General features: G+C 40.7%; 1 protein-coding gene across 8 annotated transcripts in view; it reads right to left on the bottom strand.

Annotated features, from left to right (window-relative positions):
* Positions 1–813: 813 nt before the first annotated feature.
* Positions 814–26,879, bottom strand: part of BLACAT1 (BLACAT1 overlapping LEMD1 locus) — a 123,197-nt gene continuing 97,131 nt past the window's right edge. For 4 of the 8 annotated variants that reach the window (XM_072997285.2, XM_072997283.2, XM_072997282.2 and 1 more), the window contains exons 2-4: positions 11,456–11,657; positions 10,049–10,225; positions 814–5,698 (exon numbers count right to left, since the gene is read on the bottom strand). In XM_072997285.2, coding sequence (XP_072853386.2) covers positions 11,517–11,618 — 102 coding nt within the window. In that variant the 5' untranslated portion in view covers positions 11,619–11,657 and the 3' untranslated portion in view covers positions 814–5,698; positions 10,049–10,225; positions 11,456–11,516. The other 4 variants (XM_072997286.2, XM_072997287.2, XM_072997284.2 and 1 more) reach the window with 4 other exon arrangements.

Raw genomic sequence — 26,879 nt, 5'->3', positions numbered from 1 at the left:
CCAGTTCTACCCGTGTCACTCGTGCGAGTCAGGAGGTGAGGCTGAGGAGCCTGATGCCAAGGGAGGTCCGGAAGGAAAAACAAGAAACCGGGCCTTCTCGGCAGTGGCTCCTCGCCTCTGGAACAACTTGCCTCCGGAGATTTGCGCGGCTCCCTCGCTGGGTATTTTTATGAAACAACTGAAAACATGGATGTTTAGGCAGGCCTCCCCTCCCCCCAGTTAATTCCTAATTTTCCTCCCCCTTTTTTGTTATGATTTATTTTGTCTTTCTTTCCATCTTGGAAAAAATTTTCTAATTGTGTAAACTATGTTTTATATATATATATAGTTTTATATTTCGTGTTGTAAGCCGCCTAGAGTGGTCGCAATGACCAGATAGGCAGGGTATAAATGGAAGGAAGGAAGGAAGGAAGGAAGGAAGGAAGGAAGGAAGGAAGGAAGGAAGGAAGGAAGGAAGGAAGGAAGGAATAAATAAATAAATAAATACATAAATAAATAAATAAATAAATAAATAAATAAATAAATAAATAAATAAATAAATAAATAAATAAATAAATAAATAAATAAATAGTTCTTCTAAGGCAAAACAATAAGAAGGCAGATGGCTAGATTTTTGCCACCATGACTTCATTTAGCTTCCCTTTCACCTTATTACATATTATTTCTGATCATAGACAAAAAGTGTGTCTTTCCTTATTCAAATATGCAGTTGTTCAGGGTTGGGGTGTAGCTGATATACTAGCTCATTGGTTACAGCGGTGAGCAAAGCATCATCATCAAGGGAGCTGATAAAATTCATAGACTGCAATGAGATGCAATAATAAACTCTGTTTATTACAGCAGTTAATATATTGGGTCTTCTAAGCATGCTTTCATAGTTAGCTCAAGAAAGTGCTTATTTCAATTTCAAAAAAGAAAGAAAGAGAATCTGAAGTCAAACAATTCAAGTGGTTCCAAAACTGGCATCAGGCAGAAGAGGGAATTAATCAGCCAGGAGACCAATCAATAGGCAAGTAATTAAGTCGAAGATACAGACATGATAGGCATTTATAATTTACAATACAACCTTGTAAACCAACTTGTTACAGCAGACATCTTTGGGCTTCATGTACTTGCAACCCAAAGATACCTGCTAAGTGCTGAAAGAAAATCAACTGCAGACCTTTCGTGATCTGACCATAAGACATTTTGTTCAGTCAACTCTGAGAAGCACCAGCTGTAGAGCATTCTCAGCGGGCTGGCATCAGTGATAAAAGTCATGGAGTTCCTATACTTCACCTCAGCTACCGTTTCAGCCTCTATAAATCTTTTACAGTATTCAGTTTGAAAAAAGTGATTTCAGTAACACTCAGCAAGGCTCAGAGAAACTCCACTTTATATTTGTTTCCATAGTAGAATCACATATAATTCTCAAATATTCATTTATTTAGCACCATTTGCTCACAAATATTTTTTATACAAATCAGTCGGTCTCATAGGATTTGAAGGATATACACTGTTTCACAGCCTTTCTGATAATCATCCAGATGTATAGTACCATACATTACCAGCTTGTTTGTTGAAATGGGATATCTTGGAGTGGTTCAAAGCGTTCAGATAATTAGAAGGTCACAGAAATATGTTTACAAGAGATACCATGAAATGTATAAATGCCGGTGTTACATGAATGAGTTTATAAAGGGATACAAAACTTCTTGAGCTGAAGGGAAGTATATAGTGAAATGGGATAACCAGAGATTTTGGATAACTGTTTTGACAAAAGAAACTGCACTATATAAGAATCCAATAAACAGCTGATACCTACATTACAGTGCTTCCAGCCCTACAAGTTAGGGTACCACATAGATACTATAGATATATCATCCCTTTCACATTACAGAGCTACGAACCTAAACATCCTGTATAAGATACAAATGGCTTGAACCATCTAGCAGAAGAATCCTAGTTATATTTTCCTTTGTAAAGTGCACTTGTTATTGACCACATAAATATTTGTCATCTATAAAAAACTTTTGTTAACAAATACATTTCCATAAAGCAATAATACTACTGTTGACTAGTTTTCTCTGTTGTTACAAGTGTTTTCTCAAAATCTTTTTACACTGAATCTTAAAAAAGCACAGTGTGATGTTATCTTTTAAAAGGTATCAACTTAGCAAAGAAGAGAATGTGAATATCCAAAATGATGGCTACCACCACTTTGTCCCAGAGATTTATTTTTTATAATCAATACTATACAGAGTCTGTTTGAAAAATTCCGCCAAATATTTATTTTTCTTGAAGGATATTTAATAGCATGAATCATCTAAGTAGCAGATTTCACAGCATGCCTATATATAAGCATGTTTTTTCCTCTTTGATGTACAGTATTATACAATAGGTATGCATGGCTTATTGAGGATATCCAGTTAGCAGAAAGCTGAATTGACCTGTCTATTGCAATACAGAAAAAGTCATTTATTGATATCATGTAAAATAGACAGAAATAGCTGGTTTCTATGGCTACTGAGGTTGGAAGACTCCCGAGGAACATTTCTATTTATGTTCCTGTATAATGGAATCTAGAGAGCAAAATGGGAAGATGAAACAAGTGCAACCTGCATCAGGGTATGTTCAGCCTTGGTGTTTCCCAGCTCTAAACATGTATGTTTCACTCCTATTTTTTCACTGACAAGAGCTAGAGATCCAGATTAGGCCAGATGATATGGCACAGCAAGAAATGTACTTTCTGCATGATGGAAGCATTTACCATGAGAGTTAAAAATAGTCATATAACATCTATTTTCATTTATCATGTATAAAGATTTCCCATTAAATTAAGCCCGGAACTTTAAAAAATGCAGCTTGATCAAATAAAACAGGCCATGGATGATTTCGGTCTTTTAGATAGCCTTATGATTTTTCAGCCAGTAAGACACAGCACATGTCTTCCACAACATGGGAAGAAGCTATGGGAGTAACACAGTTAAGCTTCGGTTATGCCAGCTGCGAGATTTATCCTGATGTGACCCAGCTGTTTGTCTCTTATTAATGATCATGATGTATGGCTCCATTGACTCTACAATTGCCAAAGTGTCACAGTAGGACAGAAGATGTGGAAACAGCAAACAGCTACTACTGATTGGGTCAGGTGATGTTTAAATACAGGGCCTGATCCCCACTGATGCTAGAACATAAAAACATTTCCTAAACAGAGCATTCTTCCTCATACGTTTTTGAGAGGCATAAGATATGCTGCTTAAGGCCTCTGCCTAACACTGACACTGCTGTGAACTAAATTAATATCTTGTTCCTCCGTTGCTGAAAATGGCCTCAACCGCTCGCCCATTTCTGTAAATGCAACATTCTGTAAGTAGGGCACAGGTTGACATTGAGGAAAACCCCAGGATTTATGCTTTTTTTCCAAAAGCAGTATTTTCTGAATGGATCAAGCCAAGTCCCCAGACTACAAAGTAAGGCTGTCTTTGGAAATGGTTGCATACAATGTCTTGATACCTGGTCTGAGTGAATTCAGTGAATGGCAACAAATATAGATTGAAAAGCTGCACCTGTGCCTTTATGCAGAAAAAAACAAAACGGAAAATCTGTAGAGGTCATTGTTGTTACAGTAGCAGTGAATATGGATCATTATAATTAGGCCCTAAAGTAAAGTGCTTGGAGACATACTTAATTCAACCCCTCTTCAGCAATATATATGTATCATTAACACGATGGCTGCAACCTTATACTTGCCTTTGTTCGTTACTAAGAATAACTCCCACTGAATTCAGGGAACATACTTTTGTGTAGCTGTGCATAAGATGAGACTAATTCTCATAAACTGCAGCAGGACTTAAATATATTTCTAAGTGTTTCGTGAAAAGGTATGGATTTAAAGCTTGTGCTTATCAGTTACACTCAGCTTTTGCATAGCACCTTTAACCCTAAATGTATTAAGTATCACTTTTATCTCCAAAGCTGTTAGTAATATTGCCCCCAAAACAAGAACTTGCTCGAAGTCTCTAGAAAAGAGAGGAACAGTGTTCATTATGTCTCTTCCTAACTTTTCAGCAAGCCTTTAGCCCTTGGAACAGCCTGCTTTCATGTGACTAAGGAAATATTGTCCTTGTCTCACTTATTTCATTAAGTATACTTATTTCATTAAGTATATTGCCTTGCCATGCTGTCAGACCATCCCAAGGTGTATATATGGAGGCATCTCAGAGCTTCTAGGTTTGATGGAGTCTTATTTTTACATTTCTCTTATTTCTGAGAATGTGATACACTATGAAATCATAATAATCTGGTACACACCAGCTGAACCCCTTTATATTTCAGAGTAAATATCTACTATATCTATAGATAAATAGATCAGTTTATAAATATCTATTACACTTTAGTTGAATCTTTAGTATCCTATATGCATGCTAATAGTAATCTTTAATAATAATTATATGCTCTCAAGTCAGTTCTGAATTACAGTGACTTATCCTAGGGTTTTCTAGGTGTAAATTACTCAAAGAGATTTACAAGTCTTTCCTTCTGCTGATGCTTCAGGACCATGTACTTTGCCCAAGGATGCACAGGCTACCTCTTCTCCCAAGAGGCACAGTGGGGAATCAAACTCCCAGCCCTGCTACTCTTTCTACTTTGCGCTAGCTACCCAGACATGATATTCTTTAGTTACCCATAAAAGTGACAGTGCAGACTGAATACAGGTACATTCAAGAAATATATTATGTATGACCATTATTTTCTTAAATCAATGACACAAAATCAGTACAGCATATAATTTTGCATACTGAATATGTAAATGTGCATAGCATTGCAGCTAATCACTCTGGAGCAAAATGCCTATTGTTTACAGTGGTAATTATGACAAGAATTGATGCATAGAATATTTTCAGTGAATAAAATATAAAAGAGAATGACTTAATTGTTTTGGGGGAGCATGCACCCTGAAATAGCATGACTTTTCAACAAAATCCTTAGCTAACCACTCAGAAAATTACTTTTTAAGGGCTGATAATAAACTTTTGAATCACTCAAGTATTGCACTTTGACAATCGGAGAACATATCAAGCAGCTAAAGCAGTTAGAGGTGATATTGGTAAAATGTGAAAGATAGCAATTAATTCTTTGATTTCTTCATTCTGTCTTCTGAGGGAAAGAATCCTGAAGAGACAGAAATCCATGAATATAGAGAAGCTGGTCTAAGCTACTCCTTCAAAAAATCTCATCTATTGATCCTATAGAAATAAAGTGCTTTGTATTATCATATCATCTCAGTGGGGAAAAAAGTATGTCAGCACATATATATATATAAAGTATTTCTATGTCAGATAATATTGGAATGTTGTCATTGTACAACCTGCAAAAAAGACACTAATACCATTCTTATACCCTTAAATACCAAGGTCAGCGTCACTAGAACTGTTGGATTTGTATCTTGTCTATTTCACAGTTTTAAGATTCCAGCATTAGTTGTGTATGTATAGATAGCAGAGTGTTTTAGGTTGGGTAAGGTGTTCATTTTTATAATTTCACAAACTTCCATCTTGCGTTTTTCAGAAGAGGCCATAACAAGGAAATTTGAGATTGTCTTTTCTTTGGCTTCATCCCCCGCAGTTTGTTCGTGTCTTCTACCATTACAGTTGCCATATAAACTTGTTCATTACCTTAAACAGGCACAATGAAACTTCTCTTGGCAAAATCATCCCTGTCAAAAGATCAAAACAAAGTACAGGTTGAGATAACGCTTCATAGCACACGTGTTTTGATTCCTCCCTGATGACTGTCATGTAAATTAAATATTTGCAGACATTCTGGTTCCAGGGAAGACTTATAATTTGTACAAATAATACACAGCTGTCATGAAAGACACAGTAAGGCAATGTTCTGGATTACTGTTTTCATTATTTAAAAGAACCTTCCTCACACCCACTACTCACTGACTCTTCCCACACGCCTACACCCATTGACACTCTCGCATTTCAAGGCATATCTCTCAAAAACTGAGAAAGATAAGGTATTACTATGAGGTGTGATTTGTGCTAGATGTAATCAGGAAGCTGCACCTTTTCAACACATGTGCATCAACCAGCAAAGAAATATAGTGGTGCCTCGCTTAACGAATTTAATTGGTTCAAAAAAAAACATCGCTATGTGAAAACATCGTTAAGCGAAACACCATTTCCCATAGAGATGCACTGAAAACTGGAACGGATTACCATCCTTAAGCGAAAATCCCCATAGGAAAAAACGTTAAGCGAAACCCATTGAAATGCATTGAAGCCTATTTCAATGGGGAAAAAAATTCACAAAAAATTCAAAGAGACTCAGAACAAAGCCAAATTAAGTTAACGAAGGTTTTATTAGGTGCACTAACAATTCCAAGCATTTTAAACATTTTTAAAACATTTTAGAATATTTTAAAAATAGCAAAAACGGGGCTGTAAAAAAACATTAAGCGAAACAAGGGGACTTAAAACTGTCATCGTTAAGTGAAGCATGGTCCCGAAATCATTAAGCGAAAATCGCCCATAGGGAAAATCGTTAAGTGAAGCACAAGATCACTCCAAAAAAGCCATTGTTAAGTGAATTTTTCATTGTACGAAGCAATCGTTAAGCGAGGCACCACTGTACCTCTATGCATTCACCATTTGTTAATACTTGAAAGAAGCAACTAGTGCATAGTAAAATTCTATACTGTACTGTATGATGATTTTGGTTTGGCACTGAAGCTTGGTTTTGTAATTTTGGAAGCATGGATGAACCAAGATCTTTGTCAGTACTTCATTAGGGACAGGACAGGCTTCACTCCACTCTGTCTGCTTCACATTTAAGGACAAAGACTTGCCAAACTGCCAACACTCTTGTTTTTGTTGATCTTCCCTCCTGCCTTGTAGGGTGGGTGTAATAACATTTGCATGTGGTTTTCTTTTTGGGGTCTGTGGTTTAAGTTGCCCAGTTGTATTTCTACTACTATGTAAAACTTTTGGGGGAGTTGTGGGCATTTAGCTGGATCCAGTATTGGAACAGAAAATATAGACCTGGATCTCCTTCAAGGAGCTGGGGTGAAGGCATGATTAGACTTAGTTTGGGAACCAGATACCCAACCTTGACCTCTAGTGACAGGGAGTTACAGAATGGTCATATGCCCTTGCGGTCTTCACAAGACAGTTATTCCTGGGTTGGCCCCAGCTGATGGCTGGGTTGTTTGGGTGGTATTAGACACAAGGGTCTCTCAGTGCTCCAGATCATTCCCAATGTATCTGCTAGAGCAAGGGTCCCCAACCTTGGGCCTCCAGATGTTCTTGGACTTCAACTCCCAGAAGCCTTCACCACCACCTCTGCTGGCCAGGATTTCTGGGAGCTGAAGTCCAAGAACATCTGGAGGCTCAAGGTTGGGGACCACTGTGCTAGAGAGCATGCTGGTGCAACCAATAGAGTTTGTGGCATCATTCCCTGAGATAAGGTGTCTGTTGTTATTTCTCTTCCTCCCTTGAGTGTCAGGGCCCAGTTAGGAGCACAAGAATCTTCTCTGAAAGCACATATATATGGAAATACACTAATGGGTGGTATGGGTAAATCCACTCCTTAAATATCTCACAAACCTTGAAAACCTTATGAGGGTCACCATACATTGAATGCAACAGAATAAACAACTGCACATGCACATGCATGCACACACACACACAAACACATGCACGCACACACATACAAACAAACACACATCTGCTTACACTGTTGATTCATATGGGAATTAAAATTTCAGTTTCAGCTTTTTGAGGACTTGAAAACTTTAGAAGAAGGTCACTCAGAAAACATCAGGGATTATAGCAGCGCATGAAAGACAAAGCAATCTTTTAAGAGTGATAGAGACCTGCTAGGTAGGTCCAAATAAATGGACCTCTTTTGTCCTGAGGCAAACTCTAAATGATATAGCAGTTGTGCAGCACTTCAGTCTGAACTATGGAAAAGCCAGCAATGACAGATGCCTATTGGCTAGCATGCCTCTCCTCAGACAATGCAGTACATATAGCAAAAGTTATTTTAAAAAGACAAAATGTTAATATCAACAAGGTTATTTCTCCACCTGTTATACAGACATGAGACTTTCATAAGTTGGAATTAAAATGTGGTAGAAGAACAGTTTGGGTGCTTTTGAGAAAAAGTAAGACAAACATAGCCTGCTATTATGAGTAAGAGGGGAATTCCACTCAATTCTAGCAGAACCTACTCCAAAGTAAGAATGCATAGACTTCTGCCATCAAAAGTACATGCTCTGATGTACAATGTGTACCAGACTGAATCCAATGTTAGATGTCTTAGGTTATTCCCCTAGGCTACTGTTTGTGTATCTTAGAATTAGTTAGAGTATCTTCTTTCAACTCCATGGCAATAAATAGAAAGAAAAAGAGAAAGAAAGGACGGGGGGGGTCTTCTTCCACAATCATTTTGGACTGATTCAATGAGAGTGACGACTGAGTGTCAAATGAATCCATACTGTGGATTCAGCCCATTATTGTACTGCTCTTTAGAGTTACAGGTTTGAAACAACTCAGGGATCTCCTACAGCAACATCATCTGTTAGTACCTGACAAAGATGAATTAAAATCTGTCCTAGTTTTTCGTCTTTGTGTACCAAAGAAAGAAAGAAAGAAAGAAAGAAAGAAAGAAAGAAAGAAAGAAAGAAAGAAAGAAAGAAAGAAAGAAAGAAAGAAAGAAAGAAAAATAAACCAACAGCAAATTGGCTCAACTCTTTATCATTGCTGGAGAGAGATTTCACGTTACCCTCATGGAATGAGAAAATAAAGCCATCATTGTGTAGTTCATGGGAAGTTAAACTGCTACCCCCCCCCCCAAAGATGTGTGCATGGGGGAAGAGCAGCTCACTACATTATACAGCATTTCTGCTCTGGTGAAAGCCTGGACTATTAGCAGAAATACAAAGATGTACAAACAGCTAAGGGAGTTTAGCAGGAGGAAGAGGACATGCCATGCAAAGTAGCTCATTCTATATGTCCAAGGCAAGATGCCATTCAAGGCTAATCTCTTATGCTCTGCAGAATAATGGCTAGTGACATTAATCAGATGGTGACCTCAGGATGTCAAAATACTGGAAACAGCCCAAACATCATGTATTAAAATTACATCCCAGTCTCAGGCACCCTGACATGTTGGTTTATCTGAGCCTAGAGAGAGTTTAAGAGCTGCTGATCAGTTCCTGTGTGAGCCAAGAGGTAACCAAAGAACATGCCACACAACAGATGTAGCACTAGTGAAGAACTTTGTGATGGTATAAATTCACTGTGCAAAAGTTTGCACAACACAGAAGTTGGAAGATTTGGTTAGTGGCAACACTCTAGATAATCTTTCCCCACTGACTGCAGAGCAACACTGAGATCACCAAGGATTAGATTAACTCATTCTTCCACATACCAAGCATATTACATAATGGCTTGACTAGATACAGTACTGCTTTCCAGATCCAGCCTTATCGGTACGCAGATAAGTGAACCCTTAGTTAGATTTTGGAGTCATAAAAAGGTAGCAAATGTTGTTTATTTACTTTGTTCTAAAAGGTATTTTTACTGCCATGGAAGTGGGGGTTTCAGATGCCAATAATGAAGTAGGCAGCAGTCTACAAAGTAGAAGGTGACAAAATACTTTTTGGGTTTTTTTAAACAAAATCTGTACCCTTTTCTTGGAGGAGAAATTAGTATCTGCATACAGATTATCCTCATCCCAGAGTAAAGTTTCTGTGCCCAGCACTTAAAATAAATATGGAACTGCATTTTCCAGAACAGAAGAAAAAGAACCATTGGATAATTTGAAAAGCGGGTGCTGACACTTTTAGAAGATAAGAACTAAACGAGGTATGATGTCACAAGCTGTACTTGCAAGTAGTATACAGATTTTTTGGGGGGGTCAAATAGATGTTGCAGATCTGATAATTTTTGATTGCAGCAGATGGGAACAGGGAATTGACTCCCATTTTTGGATATAGCTGATAGCTTTCTTACAAAATTAACAAACAAATGAACAGGGACACATAAATCTGTACCTCAACAAATTAGCAGAATCTTATGGGTCTTCAATATTCAAAGTCTCTAAGGCTGAGGGTGATTCAAAGTAGGAAAAGCCTGCTTTGCTGAAATGCTATTTTGCCAACCAGCTTCTGGATTTCTAGCGACTGTTCCTCTTTTCACACAGACATCTGTATTTTGGGCCTGTAAAGTCTCTAGCAAAGAACAGGAAAAGAGAGAAATAAATGTAATAAAGCAGATTAACATCTTCTACATTCTATTTTCCCCACTGCCGACGCTGATAAGAGAGGCTATCATTCATGTAGAGGGTTCATCTCTTCCTGCCAATGTATCTTTCTGTGCTAATCCATCAAGCTCCATGGGGAAGCTGGAAAGAGGAGTATAGTGTCTCTGTTTGACCACAGAGTTAGATTCTTCCCCTTTGGGGTCTCTAGCACAGGGTGGGCAGAGGGTAGATCAGGATTACTGAATGATTTGTAATGGATCAGGATTTCACATTCCCACCTATTTAACAGTAGCAGCAACAAAATGACTCCCGAGATAAAATTGTACTGCTGAAATGAGGAACACTTAGGGTAACCAGGACTGGATCTTTGTATGGAAGGACAGTGAGTTGCATGTGGTTATTTCTTGTCCTCAGAGTAAACTTCTATATGCAGTATGTATAGCAAATAAATAAATAAATAAATAAATAAATAAATAAATAAATAAATAAATAAATAAATAAATAAAAAATAAAAAAATAAAAAATTGTTTACCCTTCAAAGACTAACAGATGTATTTCAGTGTGAGCTTCTGTGGATTCCAGTGTAGTTCCTGAAACTCTTGGGGAACAACATTTATGCCACAGATTTGTATATACTTTTAATGTGATTTGGGGAGTTGGGATGGTGTTAAGTGGGCTCCAGATGCAGGTAAGGAACCTTCAACATGATCATACCACAGGTAATGAACTTTCAAAGTGTTGATTACATAAACATCCTGGCTCTAAGTAGACTAAGTCATTAATTCAAATTTTGTCTTGACTGGCACATTATAGCTGTCTTTGAAGTGCAGACTCATTCGGAATTAACCTCAGATTCTGAGGCCAAGCTTTTGCCAAAGAAAACAACTATTGACTGTAGATAAAACTGGAGAAAACTAGCTTGTTAATTATCATTAATATTTATTATTAATTATAGAGTCAGAGCTCTTTAGTTTTTAAAGAGCATGAAGACACCCCACCACTGCCACAGGATGCATATATTTACTTTGGCACAGCCTTAATCTAATCTAGACATCTGTATGGGGGGGTCATGTTAAAAAAATAAAATAAACAGAGGTGTTGTTGGATGTCCCATTCATTAGTCTAGTAAGTGGGCAGAAGAGTTTTCTGGAAAAGAGAATTCAAAGAAAAGGAGCTTAAAAAGATAATAATACCATACCTAATTACTCCAATACAATAGACTGATTGAAGGCGGTACAAAAATGATGTGCCTTCTTCTCTCAGACAGCGGTTTCTTGCTCAGCATTGGCATCTTCCTTTTTCCTCTTCATATTGCAGAACCCATGGAGTCCACAAAAGCAAGCAAAGGTGAACTGGGGCATCCCCTAGGAGGGCAAGGGACAGCAACATCCAAATGAAATCTGCACAGAAGGAGAAGAGAGGAGAAGGTTGAGTTTCCCCACTTCATCTATCAAACAGAACTTCTTTTGGGGACATTTTAGAGAAATATTCCAAATTGCTAGTACAATTAGTAACTACAGACCTTCTTCCAGAATGAATCTGAGGTCCACATCTAGAACTCAGTGCTGTGGAAGGGAACCATACTTCATTGGTAAAACATGGACGAAAGCCACCTAAATGCCTGTTGCCACTTTTATCATTTACTATCTAAGGCAACCACCTCTCTCTCCTTAGTGGTAGGGTCAGCCTTGCAACCTGAGACTGGAGAAGTCACTTTCATGATGATGTTAGGCTGAGAAATGGAATGACCCAGTAAATGGCAACTTCTTAGGTTCTTGAGAAGACAATGCACATCTGATGCTATCCACATGTAAGAAAGTCATCCTTGTAAAATGTGAGCATTTTTGTGCTTAATGAGTCCTTGCAACTCAGTTATCAGGGATTTAGCACTGACTTATCCTCATCTCTGGGACGTGGTGGCGCTGTGGGCTAAACCGCAGAAGCCTGTGCTGCAGGGTCAGAAGACTAGCAGTCGTAAGATCGAATCCACGCGACGGAGTGAGCTCCCGTTGCTTGTCCCAGCTCCCGCCAACCTAGCGGTTCGAAAGCATGCAAATGTGAGCAGATAAATAGGGACCACCTCGGTGGGAAGGTAACAGCGTTCCGTGTCTAAGTCGCACTGTCCATGTGACCACGGAATATTGTCTTCGGACAAAACGCTGGCTCTATGGCTTGGAAACGGGGATGAGCACCGCCCCCTAGAGTCGAACATGACTGGACAAAAATTGTCAAGGGGAACCTTTACCTTTACCTATCCTCATCTCTGCTATTCCGTCTCACTGTTTCCACTTGTTGTCTAATGATTCACATGATATATCTGTGGTATTGTTGTAGATGCAAAGCCACTCACTGATTACTGACTTTCACTCTTCATCAGCAAGGCCTAGCTAGTTGAGATGGTAGAGCATAAGACTCTTAAAATGTTAAGCTGTAGCTGAGAATGGAACATTAGTTGAAAATTTTTTTACATATTTCATCAAGTTTTAAGTGAGTTTAAAAGTCTAATCTGTTAATTTTGGATGGGGAAATTTGTTAACAAGTTCATTTGTTGTATGAATCATTGCCATTAAAATTGGAAACTGCAGGACTGTCAGAGAAAATGGCATATAATATTTTCGTTAATAGCATTGCTACATTTCTGTTGTTGGTTCTTTCAAAAGGCTTCTCAAGGAGTATATACGGTATCCCACAATCTGATTGCTATCTGAGGATGACCGAATTTGTATCAACATATCTGAAAAGTGCCAAATTGGCAGTCTTTAAACATAGTGGCTAGCAATCTATGCAGCTAAGTTTTGTCACTGATCAGTTGCACCTTTTTTCTCCTTTTCATCCCCTACACTTGGCACCAGTGCTCACTGTTCACTCAGTCTTCAAACATTATCACTCATTTAAAAGACAATGGCCTAAAACAGTGGTTCTTAACCTTTGTTACTCGGATGCTTTTGAACTGCAACTCCCAGAAACCCCAGCCAGCACAGTTGGTGGTGAAGGCTTCTGGGAGTTGCAGCCCAAAACTCCTGAGTAACCCAAGGTTAAGAACCAGTGGCCTAAAACATGAAAAGTATCCTATCAAACTCCTTTAAAAATCATCTAATATTTCTCTTTTAAAATCATTTTAAAACAATTAAAATGTTATTCATTACACCAAAAGAGCAAATGTTGCTATAACCTTTAATTTTGAAAAAAATAATCTCCATTATGCTTGTTTTACACACACACACACACACACACACACACACACACACACACACACACACACACACACACACACACACACACACACACACAAAAATTTAACTCTATAGGTTACTTTAATTCATTGCTCGCCATCTCTGGGTTCTATCTCAAGCACCATGTTTGGCATATAGCATTATTTTCCAAAGGAAGGAGTTGTGTATTAAAATTTGGGTAAACCTTGTTACACACATATGCTTTATTATATATTCATTACTGAACATTTTTCACAAACATAAAGGATCAATGCAGGTGGTAGCTTCTTATAATAGTGTTCCCCTGCTTACTTTGGATTTAATTCTGGTTTGGATGTTATGGGAAACTGAGATTATGATATCACCTTCATGCAGTATGGATTCAGAAATGTGATCTTGTGACCATGTCTTCATGTTATGAGAGGTTTGTTTGTTCTGCTTCTGTCCTGCTGCTCTTACTTTTAGAGGGAGAATAATGTCCTGCTTCCTGATGTGGCTTCTTTGCATCATATGAGTCAAGGCTTGGTCCCCCATACTACAAAAAGTTTAAGGATGAAGTGACACCTCCACAGGGGCTCCTAGCAATATACTAAATCATGCTAAGGATTAAGGATTCTGAACATCTTAAAATCTAAAAATACACACTACTATATGCTAGTATCAAAATAGCAAATTATTCAAGACAATGGGGTAGCAAAAAAAATAAGCATGTATTTCTGAACAGCAGCGTTATTACGTAGACTCTATCAGAATCACCATCACAATCTGGCAAGCATTATATTTATACGCAGTGAAGGAGGCTACATTGAACCATGCTTACCTGAGACTTGATTTTTATCTCACTTATAGCCTCTTCACACTGGTTTTATAAATAGGACAGACAGTAGCCAACTCTGTCTGTTCCTAGCTTGTGGATGTGGAAACAGACGCAGGTTCCAGAGGAGGCACCATTTTCTTGAATTCATTTCTTTTTTTGTTTTTTAATGAACATTTAAAAAATATGAGGCAAAACTATCTAGAGCCAGAAATGGTTGTGGTGGTCTTAGAGACTACAGCAAACTCCTAAGCATTCTTTGGCTGGTACAAAGGTTGCGAAGCAAAAGCAAACATAATGAGCCCAAATGGCGTCTCTGTGTTTGTCCCGCCCTTTGCAGTTCCTACCCCCACTGAAGTGAAACATTCCAATCTGTGAATTATCTCAGCCAGATGAAAAAAGGAAAAGCAAAAGCCAAAATCCCATTTGAGATGGATGCTTTTCAATAGCTCTGCTAGCACTTGGGGCATGATTAAGCCCTCCAAGGTTACAGGCAATATTTGACTGACCTTCCAACTTCAAACAGAGCCGCTCGACATTCATTAAAGAACCTTTCAGCACCTCAGAACAGTCAGTTCCACATGCAATGAAAATCGCATCCCTCCCATACAGTAACCTGGGAACCAGAGGAGGCTAGCTTATCCTCTCCCCTTCAGCCTGACCTTGTCTTTTGCAGTGACAGACCCGGACTTTAGAACAAAGCAGCTCCAGTATAGATAAGCAGCAGAAATGCACAGGCTGTTTAATTCACTTCTACAGCTACACAGTCTCCCTGCCAGCCCATCCGCCCCCACTGCACCACCAGCTTCATTTGACAGGTTTCTGTATACCTGTCTGCCTGACTGCTGGTTTAAATAAGGCCCCTGATGCTTCCTCTGAGACTCAGAAAACAATGACCCAGAGAGACTCTTTAATGAGCACTCCTGTCTGCAAGGTTTGTGAGCAGACTGCCATCTCTCTGTACGTCTCTTGGTTGCTTTTATTCTATGCGTGTAAGAGGGTTTTCTGAGGTAACGGCTGGGAGAGAGCAAAGTTCAGCCAAAAGAAGCTGTCTAAGAGCTAGCTATGCAGCCACAAAGCAAACTCATTCTTTCTTTACCTGCAATTTTGCAATGGAAGTGTTCTCTAGGTAGATTGTGTTGCTAGAATGTGTAAGAATAATACCTTAATCAGCATCAAGCTCTGCTGCAGGATGACAAGAAAAATAGAAAATGCATCTTTACAAAGACAATATTTCTTTAAATTGCTAGCAGCTGTATTTCTACTCTCCTCCTACCATATCTCAGCTTTGAATTTTAAAACGACAGCAAGTTATGGCTTTTGCAAACTCGAAAGAAACACTATAAAAAGAACAAAGCAGAGTAAAGGGGAAAGAGCCATAAGAAATGTCAGAAAATCACAATTCTGGTACCTCATTCCTTCAGTTTCTGGAGTGTTGCTTAAGTTTGAATGCTCAATTCACTAACTAAATCTAATAACCAATGATATTTTGTCTGTGCATGTGTAAATTAATAATACACTTTTTTTGTCATAGCTTTCTTCTATCTGTGTATCTTTAAACCTTTGTGGTGATGTTATATAAACGTTGATATAACAAAATAATAATCAAAGTAAACATTTGAAAACATTTGCATTTGGACTGAAAATGCCATTGCTTCTATTTGATGGTACTATGCACTTTACATCCATCTTTCTTATATTTCAGCCTGCCAGATTTCAGATGGTCCAGTCATTGGCCCCACCTAGGGAGGGGCAGGCAGGTAGCTACTGAAGAGAGGGCCTTTCTGATGCCCTTTTAATTGAATGTCTTCACTGAGATTTTCATCTGGCTCTTTCTTTGTTGACTTGGAACAGGTGAAGGTGTGCAGTCTTCCCATGCCTTTTAAAAATCTTTGAAAGTTCTAAATGGTTTGCTTTCTTATTTTAATTATCTCAGAAATGCTTCTTTGCACTGAGTGTCAATATATTGTATTTTGGCATGTTAATTAACTGCATTATCTTTTGCTGGAGTTTTTGTGAGCTGAACTGAAATGTTTGTATTGACGTTAGTGTAACTTGCCCAGAGAAATCTCTCATGGGGTGGCGGAACGCCTACTCCCACCAAGTTCTACCCGGGTCACACGGGCGAGCCAGGAGGTGAGGCTGAGGAGCTTAACGCCGAGGGAGGCCCGAAAAGAGAAAACAAGAAATAGGGCCTTCTCGGCGGTGGCTCCTCGCCTTTGGAATAACTTACCTCCTGGCATTCGCGGAGCTGCCTCGCTGGGCACCTTTAAGAACCTATTAAAGACTTGGATGTTTCGGCAGGCCTTCTCTCCAGATTACTTTTGATTTTCTTCTCTCCTTTATTGTTCCCCTATTTTTAATTGTTGTTGTAATTAGGCTGTTTTATGTTATTGTATTTTATCTCTGTTGTTGGCCGCCTAGAGTAGTCCACCACGACTAGATAGGCGGGATATAAATTAAATAAATAAATAAATAAATAAATAAATAAATAAATAAATAAATAAATAAATAAATAAATATAACTAAATGCCTGTGAACCTGAAGCAGCATATGGTAAATGCTGCTAAACATTTCTTTCTTTTTTAAAAGACATATATGCCTGCCCTCACTGTCTCCAAACAAGTGGACTTAGGGCTGCTCATTGCACTGCTAAAATATGCAACACATGGCAAATAGGCTACCTAAACAATTAAATGATAAATGGCAGTATTTGAAAATATTCATAGGAGAAAAGGGGCTATTTAAATGTGTGTTGGAAGAAAACTCTCTGTCATTTTCCTCATCAGAACACAGGCATTTTAGAGGGCAGAGCATGAGAAAGTTAGTTTTGGGGAGTGCAGCTTCCAGAATGTTCCAGCCAACAGGCCATTGGTCATGCTAGTCAAAAGGCTCATGGAGTTGAAACCCCAAAATATGTAATATCTCCAAGTTCTGGTGGGGATGTCAGTTGAATCATTCCACAGTGAATCATTCCACAGTCCAGATGCCACAATTGAGATAGCTCTCTACCATCTACCTACTTATTGCACTGCAGGTAGCAAGAGAACATGAAGAAGGGGCTCCATTAATGGAACAGAGTTATTGTATAGGGTCATATAAGAGGAAAAATGTCTGGAGGTACCCTGGCCTCAAGGCATTTAGAGCTTTGTAGTTCAATGCTAGCAGCTTTCCCCAAGCCATTGTAATGGATACAATACTGTATAGGAATGATGGTCCCTGATCTATTCGCTCCTGTCAAAACTCAGATAGCCATGTTCCAGCCCAGTGGAAGTGTTTCCAAGGGCAGCCCCATATGAAATACGTCCCAGTGATTCAATGTCATGGTGGTATTAGGAGATAAGATGTGGTAGGGCCAATAAACAACTTGTATTGTAGTATGACTCTTGTGATAAAGGCAGTGGGGGAAGCAAAGGGAGTATAGTAAACTATCTGGAACACATTTTCTTGTCAGGAGTCCTGGGTGGTCTGAGTGCCAAGACTCCCAGTTCCATTAGGGAGCTATTGCTGTATTTAGGAAAGCTTGTAGCTTGGAGCCTTTTAAAACTGACCCTCTACTTTCCATTCAGGAAGCAGACAATGATGAATGAGCCAGAAAGAACAGCGGCTGCACAGCTGAGTCAAATGCTTCTGTTCTTTTTGCAAATGGGAAAAAAGGATATTTTAAGGAGTGAGGAATAATTAAAAAATAAATGAACTCATGATAGCCGACTGACAGAAACCCGACTTGATTTGCAAAATCCAAGCATGTTTCATGGCCCAGCTCTGCCCTTTCTATTCAGGGGAGAGGATCCTTTGAATAGAACCCTCTGCAGCCCAGAAAATGCGGCAAGCATTAAAAATGTAAAGCCAGAGAATTCTCTCTAGTCATTTGCTTAACCTCAGGCTGCGTTTGTCACTGTCAGAGTGATGAATTGGGAGCTGTCTGAAATCAGCATGCTCACTTTAATAATGTCACTTTCCCCAAGCCCTAATAAATGTCTTTCTGAACCAGCTGGACAGAACCAATTCCTTAGACCAACAATTACCGATTTCACCAGGTTTTTGCTCTTCTTAACAGTTAGGGTCCTTCTGCCAAAATTGGAAATCTTTATCTTTTTCATACAATCTCTGAGCAATGAGGACAGCTAGCAACCTAGGCTTTGCAAGGCCTAGATGAGGGACAGCAGCAAAAGATAGCCAGTCCTGTTCCATGAAGAAAGTGGGAAGGCTGGCGGATTTTTGATTTCTTCTTGGATTATTAATACAGTGGTTTAGTTGATTCAGCCATACCTTATGGTAAGCCTGTTGAAATTAATAAGGCTTTACGTGCAAAATGATGGACTTAAATATAATTGATTTAAATGACCTAATCCTGGTTAACTTTGGTGTCTTATTTCAATGGACCCAATTCTAAATATGACAAAATATGTATTTATTTATTTATTTATTGGATTTCTATCCCACCCATCTAGACCAAGGGTCTACTCTGGGTGGTTTACAAATTTAAAAACAATAAAACTAAAAACATATATTATAGATCCAAGGTGGTGAAATTATAAGAAATTAAGATATGGCAGGAGGGAAAGCCTGCCCAAATAGCCAGGTTTTAAGTTTATTCCTGAAAACACCCAGAGAGGGACCCAGGTGGATCTCCACTGGCAAGTTGTTCTCAAGGGGCCACTGTCGAGAAGGCCCTGTTCCTCGTTCTTTCCTTCTGGACCTCCCCTGGTGTTAGGCCCCTCAGCTGCCCGGCCTCCCTGGAATGAGTGACTCTGGCAGAACTGGGTGGGAAAAGGCGCTCTGCCAGATATTGAGGTCCTAAACCATTTAGGGTTTTATATGTAATCGTAAGAACTTTGAAATCAATGTGGAAATGAATGGGCAGCCAATGGAAGGTAGCCAGCATGGGGGAAATATGTTGGTACCTTTTCAACCCTGTAAGATGTCTGGTCGCTGCATTTCGTACCATCTGAAGTTTCTGCATCAATCTCAAAGGCAGCCCCATGTAGAGCGCATTACAGTAGTCTAATCTTGAGACTACGAGCACATGGATCAAAGTGGTGAGCGCCCCCACATCAAGATAGGGATGCAGCTGTGCAATCCGTCAAAGGTGGAAATGTGCAGAACGGATGACACCTGGGTCTCCATGGTGAGTGCTAGGTCCAGATGTATACCCGAACTGTGAACCTCACTCTTGTTGGTAAGAGTCACACACACACACACACACCCCAAAGGAAAGGGAGTTTCCCAGACCTCTGATGTCTGGGACACTCACCCAAAGGATGGGTCCATCTGAATGTGTACCAATGAGTTGCCCTCTTGGAGAATGGCTTCTTGAAGCATATTTCTTCAGGCAGAATACCATAACAAACACTGACCATAAAAATGGTAGAGATAGGAATTTACCTTTTTTGGACAACAGGTCCCATAATGCCCTATCCAGCTTGGTCCCTGACTCAGTCACAGTAACCCAAATGAGCTTGTTCTGACCAAATCACAAGTAACAGTCATACAAATAACGTATGATGACATCATGTTGATACATAGTTTTATTAAATCATGATTGCTCATAAATCCATACTGCAAGAGTTTAGATTGACTAATTGATGGAACTAATTGATTCACCCAGAGACCTGTCTGGATGCCATTCCAAAGGTCCACTAATATAATTATGTATGTTCTAATTGTTGTAAGAGAAAACAAATTGATATATATTCTCCCTGTTTCAAAAACTGCCCAGTAAAGTTTATAATAATAGAAAGGGAAGCACAGGGGAAATGAATACAGAATCAGACCACTGGTTCATTCAGTTCAGTGTTGCTTGCACTGTCTGGTAGCAGCTTCCATGGTTTCAGGCAGTAGTTTTTCCTAGTTCTACCTGCAGATGCTACAAATTGAACACGGACGATTCTTTTTATTGCACTGTCATGGATCTCCATGATTCATCCAAATTAATCAAGAAAGCCATGTGATATTTGGAACATAATAGTAATCCTATGTAATCAAGTCAATTCTGACATATGGTGACACTTTCTATTTTATTTATGTATTTATTCTATTTGTACCCCGCCTATCTGGTCAAAATGGCCACTCTAGGCAGAGAGTACTGAGAAGTGATATACCATTCCCTTCTTCTTGGGAAATCCTGCAACTGTGCAGCTTGCCTAAGGCTACACAGGCTGGCTCTTCAGGAAGCACAGTGAAGAACTGAACTTCCAACCTCTGCCACCATGGTCAGTACCTCACTCACTGAGCTCTTCAACCAGCCTGTGAGAACATGGTCACCTCTCTAATTGTGACCGATCTGGCTTCGGAGCCAAGACAAGGTATGTATATTCCCTTGGTTAATTACTTGCTAAATACTTACTAATAGTGGTTTCTTATTTGGGGTTCAAAAAGCCATAGTACATGGAGGAACTTTAGGAGCTGTATTCCAAAGAAGAACATTGCGAAGTTCTGGCTAGCTATCCATAATAAAAAGCCCTTTGGGTTAGAGTGATGAGATGTAAAGGAAAGTGCTTTTATAAGTACCGTTTGTCATATGAAGGTCTGTATTTCCCCTTATGAGTCTTCTCAGATCATTAGATCTTCACAGGAGACTCTTCTCTTGGTCCCATTGCCATTACAAGTGAAGGGGACACAAACAGGGCCTTCTCTGGTGTTGCTCCAAATTGTGGAATGCTCTCTTTGGGAGGTTAGGCTGGCCTGCCTTCCTTTTATCCTTTCAGCGACCTGCCTCTTTAGATATCTGGCTATGGAACCAGAGGTTGGAAATTCAATTCTTCACTGTGCATCCCAGGAGAACCAGCCTGTGCAGCTTTGGGCAAACTGCAAAGTCCCAGGGCACCCCCAGAAGGGAAAGGTAAACCACTTCTGAGTATTCCCTAATTGGAAAACCCTGAAAATTGTTGCCATAAGTCAGGATTGACTTGATAGCATATGATTATTGTGACAACCCCAGACCTACTGGGATATGCCACAGTTTCACTAAGCTGCCACCAACCATTCCCTGTAAGGAGTCACACAGACCAGGAATGGATTTTTAACAAATAAAGGAATAAGGTTTATTTAAATAACACACAGGGAAAATAAAATGATCAAGTGAATAAGATACATTAACGTGGCTTTGTCTCAATCATACATACACCAGTTTGGTTCACACAGAACACCTTTAAATAAAGCACAGACCCTGAACCTATCAGTTCTGGCTACCCATACAGACACCTGAACCTATCAGGTTGGTACTGACTGACACACAGTAGTACCCTGTCTGACACACAGACTCCCACACCAGCTTCTTCTCTCAGCTCTCCTTCAGCTGTCCTTCAGCTCTCCACACAAACTCCACATATATATACAGTACAGCCCCTCCTCCTGATGTCCCGCCTTCCACTCCCCATAGGATGGAACTTTCCCTCCAACCCATGACAGACAGGTAACATCAGTGCTGTATGTAACACCTCCCCTCTTTATAAGTTGTTTTGTAGGGGGAAAGCTAAAGTGCTTTTCTCCAAAAAACAACCTGGATCCAAAACATACAAAAACAGTTATACCATAACATACAATACCATACTTACTTTAGGATAAACATATCAATTAGGCATTTAAACATTTACCATTTACAATACATCAAGTTACCTTTATTCATACAAATCAAGCATGTTTAATAAACAAGTACATTTAACCTTTTGATCACCAAAATATATACATAGTCCATGGTTTCTTTTGCCGTCTTCATTCTTCGGGTCTTCTTGACAAGGCGTCAGCAACACAGTTCACTGACCCTCTGACCACCTTCACTTCAAAGTCATAGTCTTGCAGGTTTAAAGCCCACCTCATAAGTTTACTATTGTGGGTTTTCATTGTCTTTAACCACTGCAGTGGTGAGTGGTCAGTGCACAGAACAAAATGTCTTCCCCAGATGTAAGGTTTGGCCTTCTGAATCACGTATACTATGGCCAGGCACTCCTTTTCCACGGTTGCCAAATGTCTCTCACCTTTCTGGAGTTTCCTACTCAGGTAGGACACTGGATGCTGGTCACCATTTTCGTCCTCCTGGCAAAGAACTGCTCCTACCCCGCTGTTAGACGCATCGGTGTAGATGATGAACTCCCGGTCGAAGTCTGGAGCACGCAGCACTGGATAGTTGATGAGGGCCTCCTTCAACCTCTGGAACGCCTCCTCACAGTCGCTGGTCCACGGGATGCGGTCATCAGTCTTCTTCCGCGTCAGATCGGTCAGCGGAGTCGCTAACTCGCTAAACCTCGGGATGAACTTTCTGTAGTAGCCCACCAACCCAAGAAATGATTTGACCTTTTTCTTGGTGTTGGGTCTAGGCCAATCACGAACGGCTTCTATTTTGGCCTCTAGGGGTTTTATCACTCCTCCCCCTACTATGTGACCCAAGTATTTTATTTCTGGGCTACCCAGCTGACACTTGCTCTCTTTGCAGGGCCCAGGCCAAAGCACTTCCTCCCCTGGGTTAAAGTGCCTCTCCCTGCCTTCCTGGTCATCCCAAGCTTTCTTTCTGACCTTTTGAGCTTGCAGGTTTTCTGCTGCTAGCTCTAGGTTTCTCTTTAGGTCATTTATTAAGGTGTCTATATATGTCCCAACGTCTTGTGGGTCATCCTGGGTGATCTGCTCCCAATTTTGTTTGATCAAATCAAGGGGCCCTTTCACCCTTCTCCCAAACAAAAGTTCAAACGGACTGAACCCGGTACTGGCTTGTGGCACTGATCGATAAGCAAACAAAAGGGATTGCAGCTTCTGGTCCCAATTGTTTGGATTCTCCGCCAAGTAAGCCCTAATCATGCGCATCAGAGTCCCATTGAACTTCTCCGTTAACCCATTACTTTCAGGGTGATAGGCAGTGGTTTCCTTGTGTTTAATTCCACAGATTTGCCATAACCGTTTCATGAGCTTCGATGTAAACGATGCGCCCAAATCTGTGATTATTTCTGAGGCAAATCCCATCCTGGACATATACCCCACCAAGGCATCTGCCACTGTGTTAGTTTCAATGTTAGTCAAGGGTATGGCTTCAGGGTACCTCGTGGCATGGTCCACAATGGTGAGAATGAACCTGTTCCCCCTCTTTGTGGCCTTGGGCAAAGGTCCCACAATATCCACCCCTATGCATTTGAACGGAGTGTCAATCACAGGCAAAGGGCACAACTTTGCTTTGGTCCTGTCACGGTTATTCCCCTGCCTCTGACACACATCACATTGTTTACAGAACTCCTTGATCTGCTTCCCTATTTCAGGCCAGTAAAAATTCTGTGTGATTCTCTGCTGGGTTTTGTTCACCCCTAAGTGCGCAGCAAACATGTCAGAGTGCCCCCTTTTTAAGATCATGGGGCGATACTTTTCAGGTACCACTAGCTGACTTCTGATCCCATCTCCCCCTTTTGAGATATTCCTCAGGGTCTCCCTATATAAAATTCCCTTTTCCTCTCGAAATCTCACTGGGGTTTCAGGTGTTAGCTGGGTGTCTGTCACCTGTTCAAAACACTTTTGGAGAGTGGCGTCTGCCTTTTGCTCTTGGCCAAATCTGCTGTCTGTGGTTAAAGTTTCCACCACAGCCTCGGAACTCCCCCCACCTGCTTCCGTCTCGGGCTCTCCAATACCCCCTTGAACTGTCCCCGTGGTGGCTTGTGAGCGTGTAATCACTAGCACCCGTTTCACATGTTCAGCCAGGTCATTTCCCACGAGCACGGCTGCTGGCAGAGTCGATGAAATCGCTAGCCGCCAAACTCCCCTCCAGCCTTGAAAGTTCACAGGTACCTCCGCTACTGGCAGCGAGATCACCTGTCCCTCAATCCCTGCCACCTTCATGCTCTCATTCGGGATTATATACTCCCTAGGAATAATATCTGGGTGGCACAGGGTCACCTGGGAACAAGTATCCCTTAGCCCCCTATACTGATGGTCAAGTATTCCTACGTCCACCCCTGCGGTTTCAAACAACTGCGAATCTGTTCTCACTAGCAAGCAGCGCTTGACCTCCACAAGAGGACCATTTTCCCCAGCCTGATCAGCAGATGTAACTGTTCCAGATTGAGTAGCCATGGCAACAGGCTCCCTCAGTGGCAAGGAGCTTTGCTCTTTCTGGACACAGAACACAGCTTTTGGCTTGGTTCCACTCAAATCATGAGGCACATTTCCTTTTAGCTGCTTCCATTTCTCACACTCTGAGATTAGATGGCCCTTTCCTTGACAGAAATAACATTTTCTGCTGTACTTGGAGTCTTTCTCATCTGGTTTTGGTTTTCCCTCCAAAATCTGAGGTCTTGGTTTCGTGTCTGAGGGCTTCCCTTCACCATGGGCCCCTCCCACTTGCTGGTTTTTTCCTGGTCCCTGAGAGTACTTGCTGTAGGTTTCTTTGGGTTTACCTACAGATTTCCCCTCACCTAAGGGCTTTCTTATTTGGGAAATAAAATCTGCGATTTCGGCCGCCTCTGCCACAGATTTCGGTTTCCTTTCCCTCACCTGGAACTTCAGTTCCCCATGCAGGACTGAATAAAACTGTTCCAGCGCTATCAGGTCTTTGAGCTGCTGGAAGGTCTCTGTTCCCTCCTGAGATAGCCATTTCTCTAGCAGCCTCACCAGTTGGGCCCCCACTTGGGTAAAAGTCTGCTCTGGTTTCTTGGTGAGTGACCTGAATCTTTGCCTCAGCTGTTCCGCATTTATCCCATGTCTGGCAAACACCAGTTTCTTAAACTCTGCGAAATCTTTCATCAGTTCCTCTGGCATCTCTGCATAGACTTCTGCCAGGCTGCCACTGATTAAAGATCGCATAATGGTCATCTTCTCAGTTTCCCTTACTGAGAAGTCCACAAACGCTCTTTCCACTAGGGAAAAGAACACCTCAGGGCAATCCCCCTTGTGGTACACAGGGAATTTCTTCAGGTCAGCTTTAGACAATTGGCCCCCCTCAGAATCTCTATTGTTATTATTATTCTGATTCATCAGTTCCAATTTTCTTAACTCATACGCCATCCTTTCTTTTTCCAGAGCAATTTTCTCTCTCTCTAATCTTTCTTCTCTTTCCAATTGCCTCATCCTCAGTTCATGCTGTTGGGCTATGAGCATTTTCCTGAGTTCTGGGTTCTGTTCTCCCGTGCTCTCATCCTGCACTGAGCCAAATTCATCCTCAGAACCTTGGTCCACCTGGGGTTCCCTCACTTCACCCATTTCTGCCATTTGGCTTCGAGTCAAGGGCATAATCCCCCCCAGAACAGGCTGCTTTCAAAAGTCAAGCCTCAAAATAAAGCGACCACTTTTTTTTCTCTCTTTTTTTCCCCTCAGAACCAGCCTTCTATAGATTGCTGCTGTTCTTCAGCACTAACTTGCAACTGTTGCCAGCCAGAGTCCACCCCCCTCTGCTAGGCCTCTCAGCAGACAGGCTAGATCACTGCTACTTCACTCAGCTTTGCCTCAGCTTTTTCCCGCCAAAACAGGTTGCCTCAGAGCTCCCTAATCTAGTCCCCAATCTGAGGTGGCACGTTCTTCCACTAGCGTACCTCCCCGTGAGGTAAGCCTAGAAGATTACCTACGCGCTCTCAGATTGTCCCTGACTAGGCCCCCCTTGCTCTGGGCACACTTGCCAAGGCTTTGCTGGACCACTGGACAACTGGACCAGTCGTATCCCACACGCTGGACACCAATCAATGTGACAACCCCAGACCTACTGGGATATGCCACAGTTTCACTAAGCTGCCACCAACCATTCCCTGTAAGGAGTCACACAGACCAGGAATGGATTTTTAACAAATAAAGGAATAAGGTTTATTTAAATAACACACAGGGAAAATAAAATGATCAAGTGAATAAGATACAGTAACGTGGCTTTGTCTCAATCATACATACACCAGTTTGGTTCACACAGAACACCTTTAAATAAAGCACAGACCCTGAACCTATCAGTTCTGGCTACCCATACAGACACCTGAACCTATCAGGTTGGTACTGACTGACACACAGTAGTACCCTGTCTGACACACAGACTCCCACACCAGCTTCTTCTCTCAGCTCTCCTTCAGCTCTCCTTCAGCTCTCCACACAAACTCCACATATATATACAGTACAGCCCCTCCTCCTGATGTCCCGCCTTCCACTCCCCATAGGATGGAACTTTCCCTCCAACCCATGACAGACAGGTAACATCAGTGCTGTATGTAACAATTATTACTGAGAGTGAGTATTTCCTGGATGGTGGGCATGTGTTCTTTTGAAATATATTTTTAAATGCTTAGATAACTTTTAAAATTATGATTCTATGTTTAATTGTTTTTTTAACTTTGTAATATATTGTGCTTTTAGTCTAACTAGTTTTAATTTTTGTAAGCTACCTTGAGTCTCCTCACTGGGAGAAATGCAGCCGAGAAATAAAAGAAACAAATAAATATATGCTGGAGAAAAACTGTATCAAAAAAAAAAAAAAGCAAAGTGTGCTGCTTATATACCACCCCATAGTGCTTTAAGCACTCTCTGGGTGGTTTACAAGTTACTTATGCAGGCTACACATTGCCCGCCCGCCCCCCAGCAAGCTGGATACTCATTTTACCAATTTTGGAAGGATAGAAGGCTGAGTCAACCTTGAGCAGTCTACCTGG

This window comes from Pogona vitticeps, chromosome 4, assembly GCF_051106095.1.
Source record: "Pogona vitticeps strain Pit_001003342236 chromosome 4, PviZW2.1, whole genome shotgun sequence".
Lineage (NCBI taxonomy): Eukaryota > Metazoa > Chordata > Lepidosauria > Squamata > Agamidae > Pogona > Pogona vitticeps.
The sequence above is the reverse complement of the archived record's forward strand: the minus strand, read 5'-3'. Positions and strand labels throughout refer to the sequence as shown.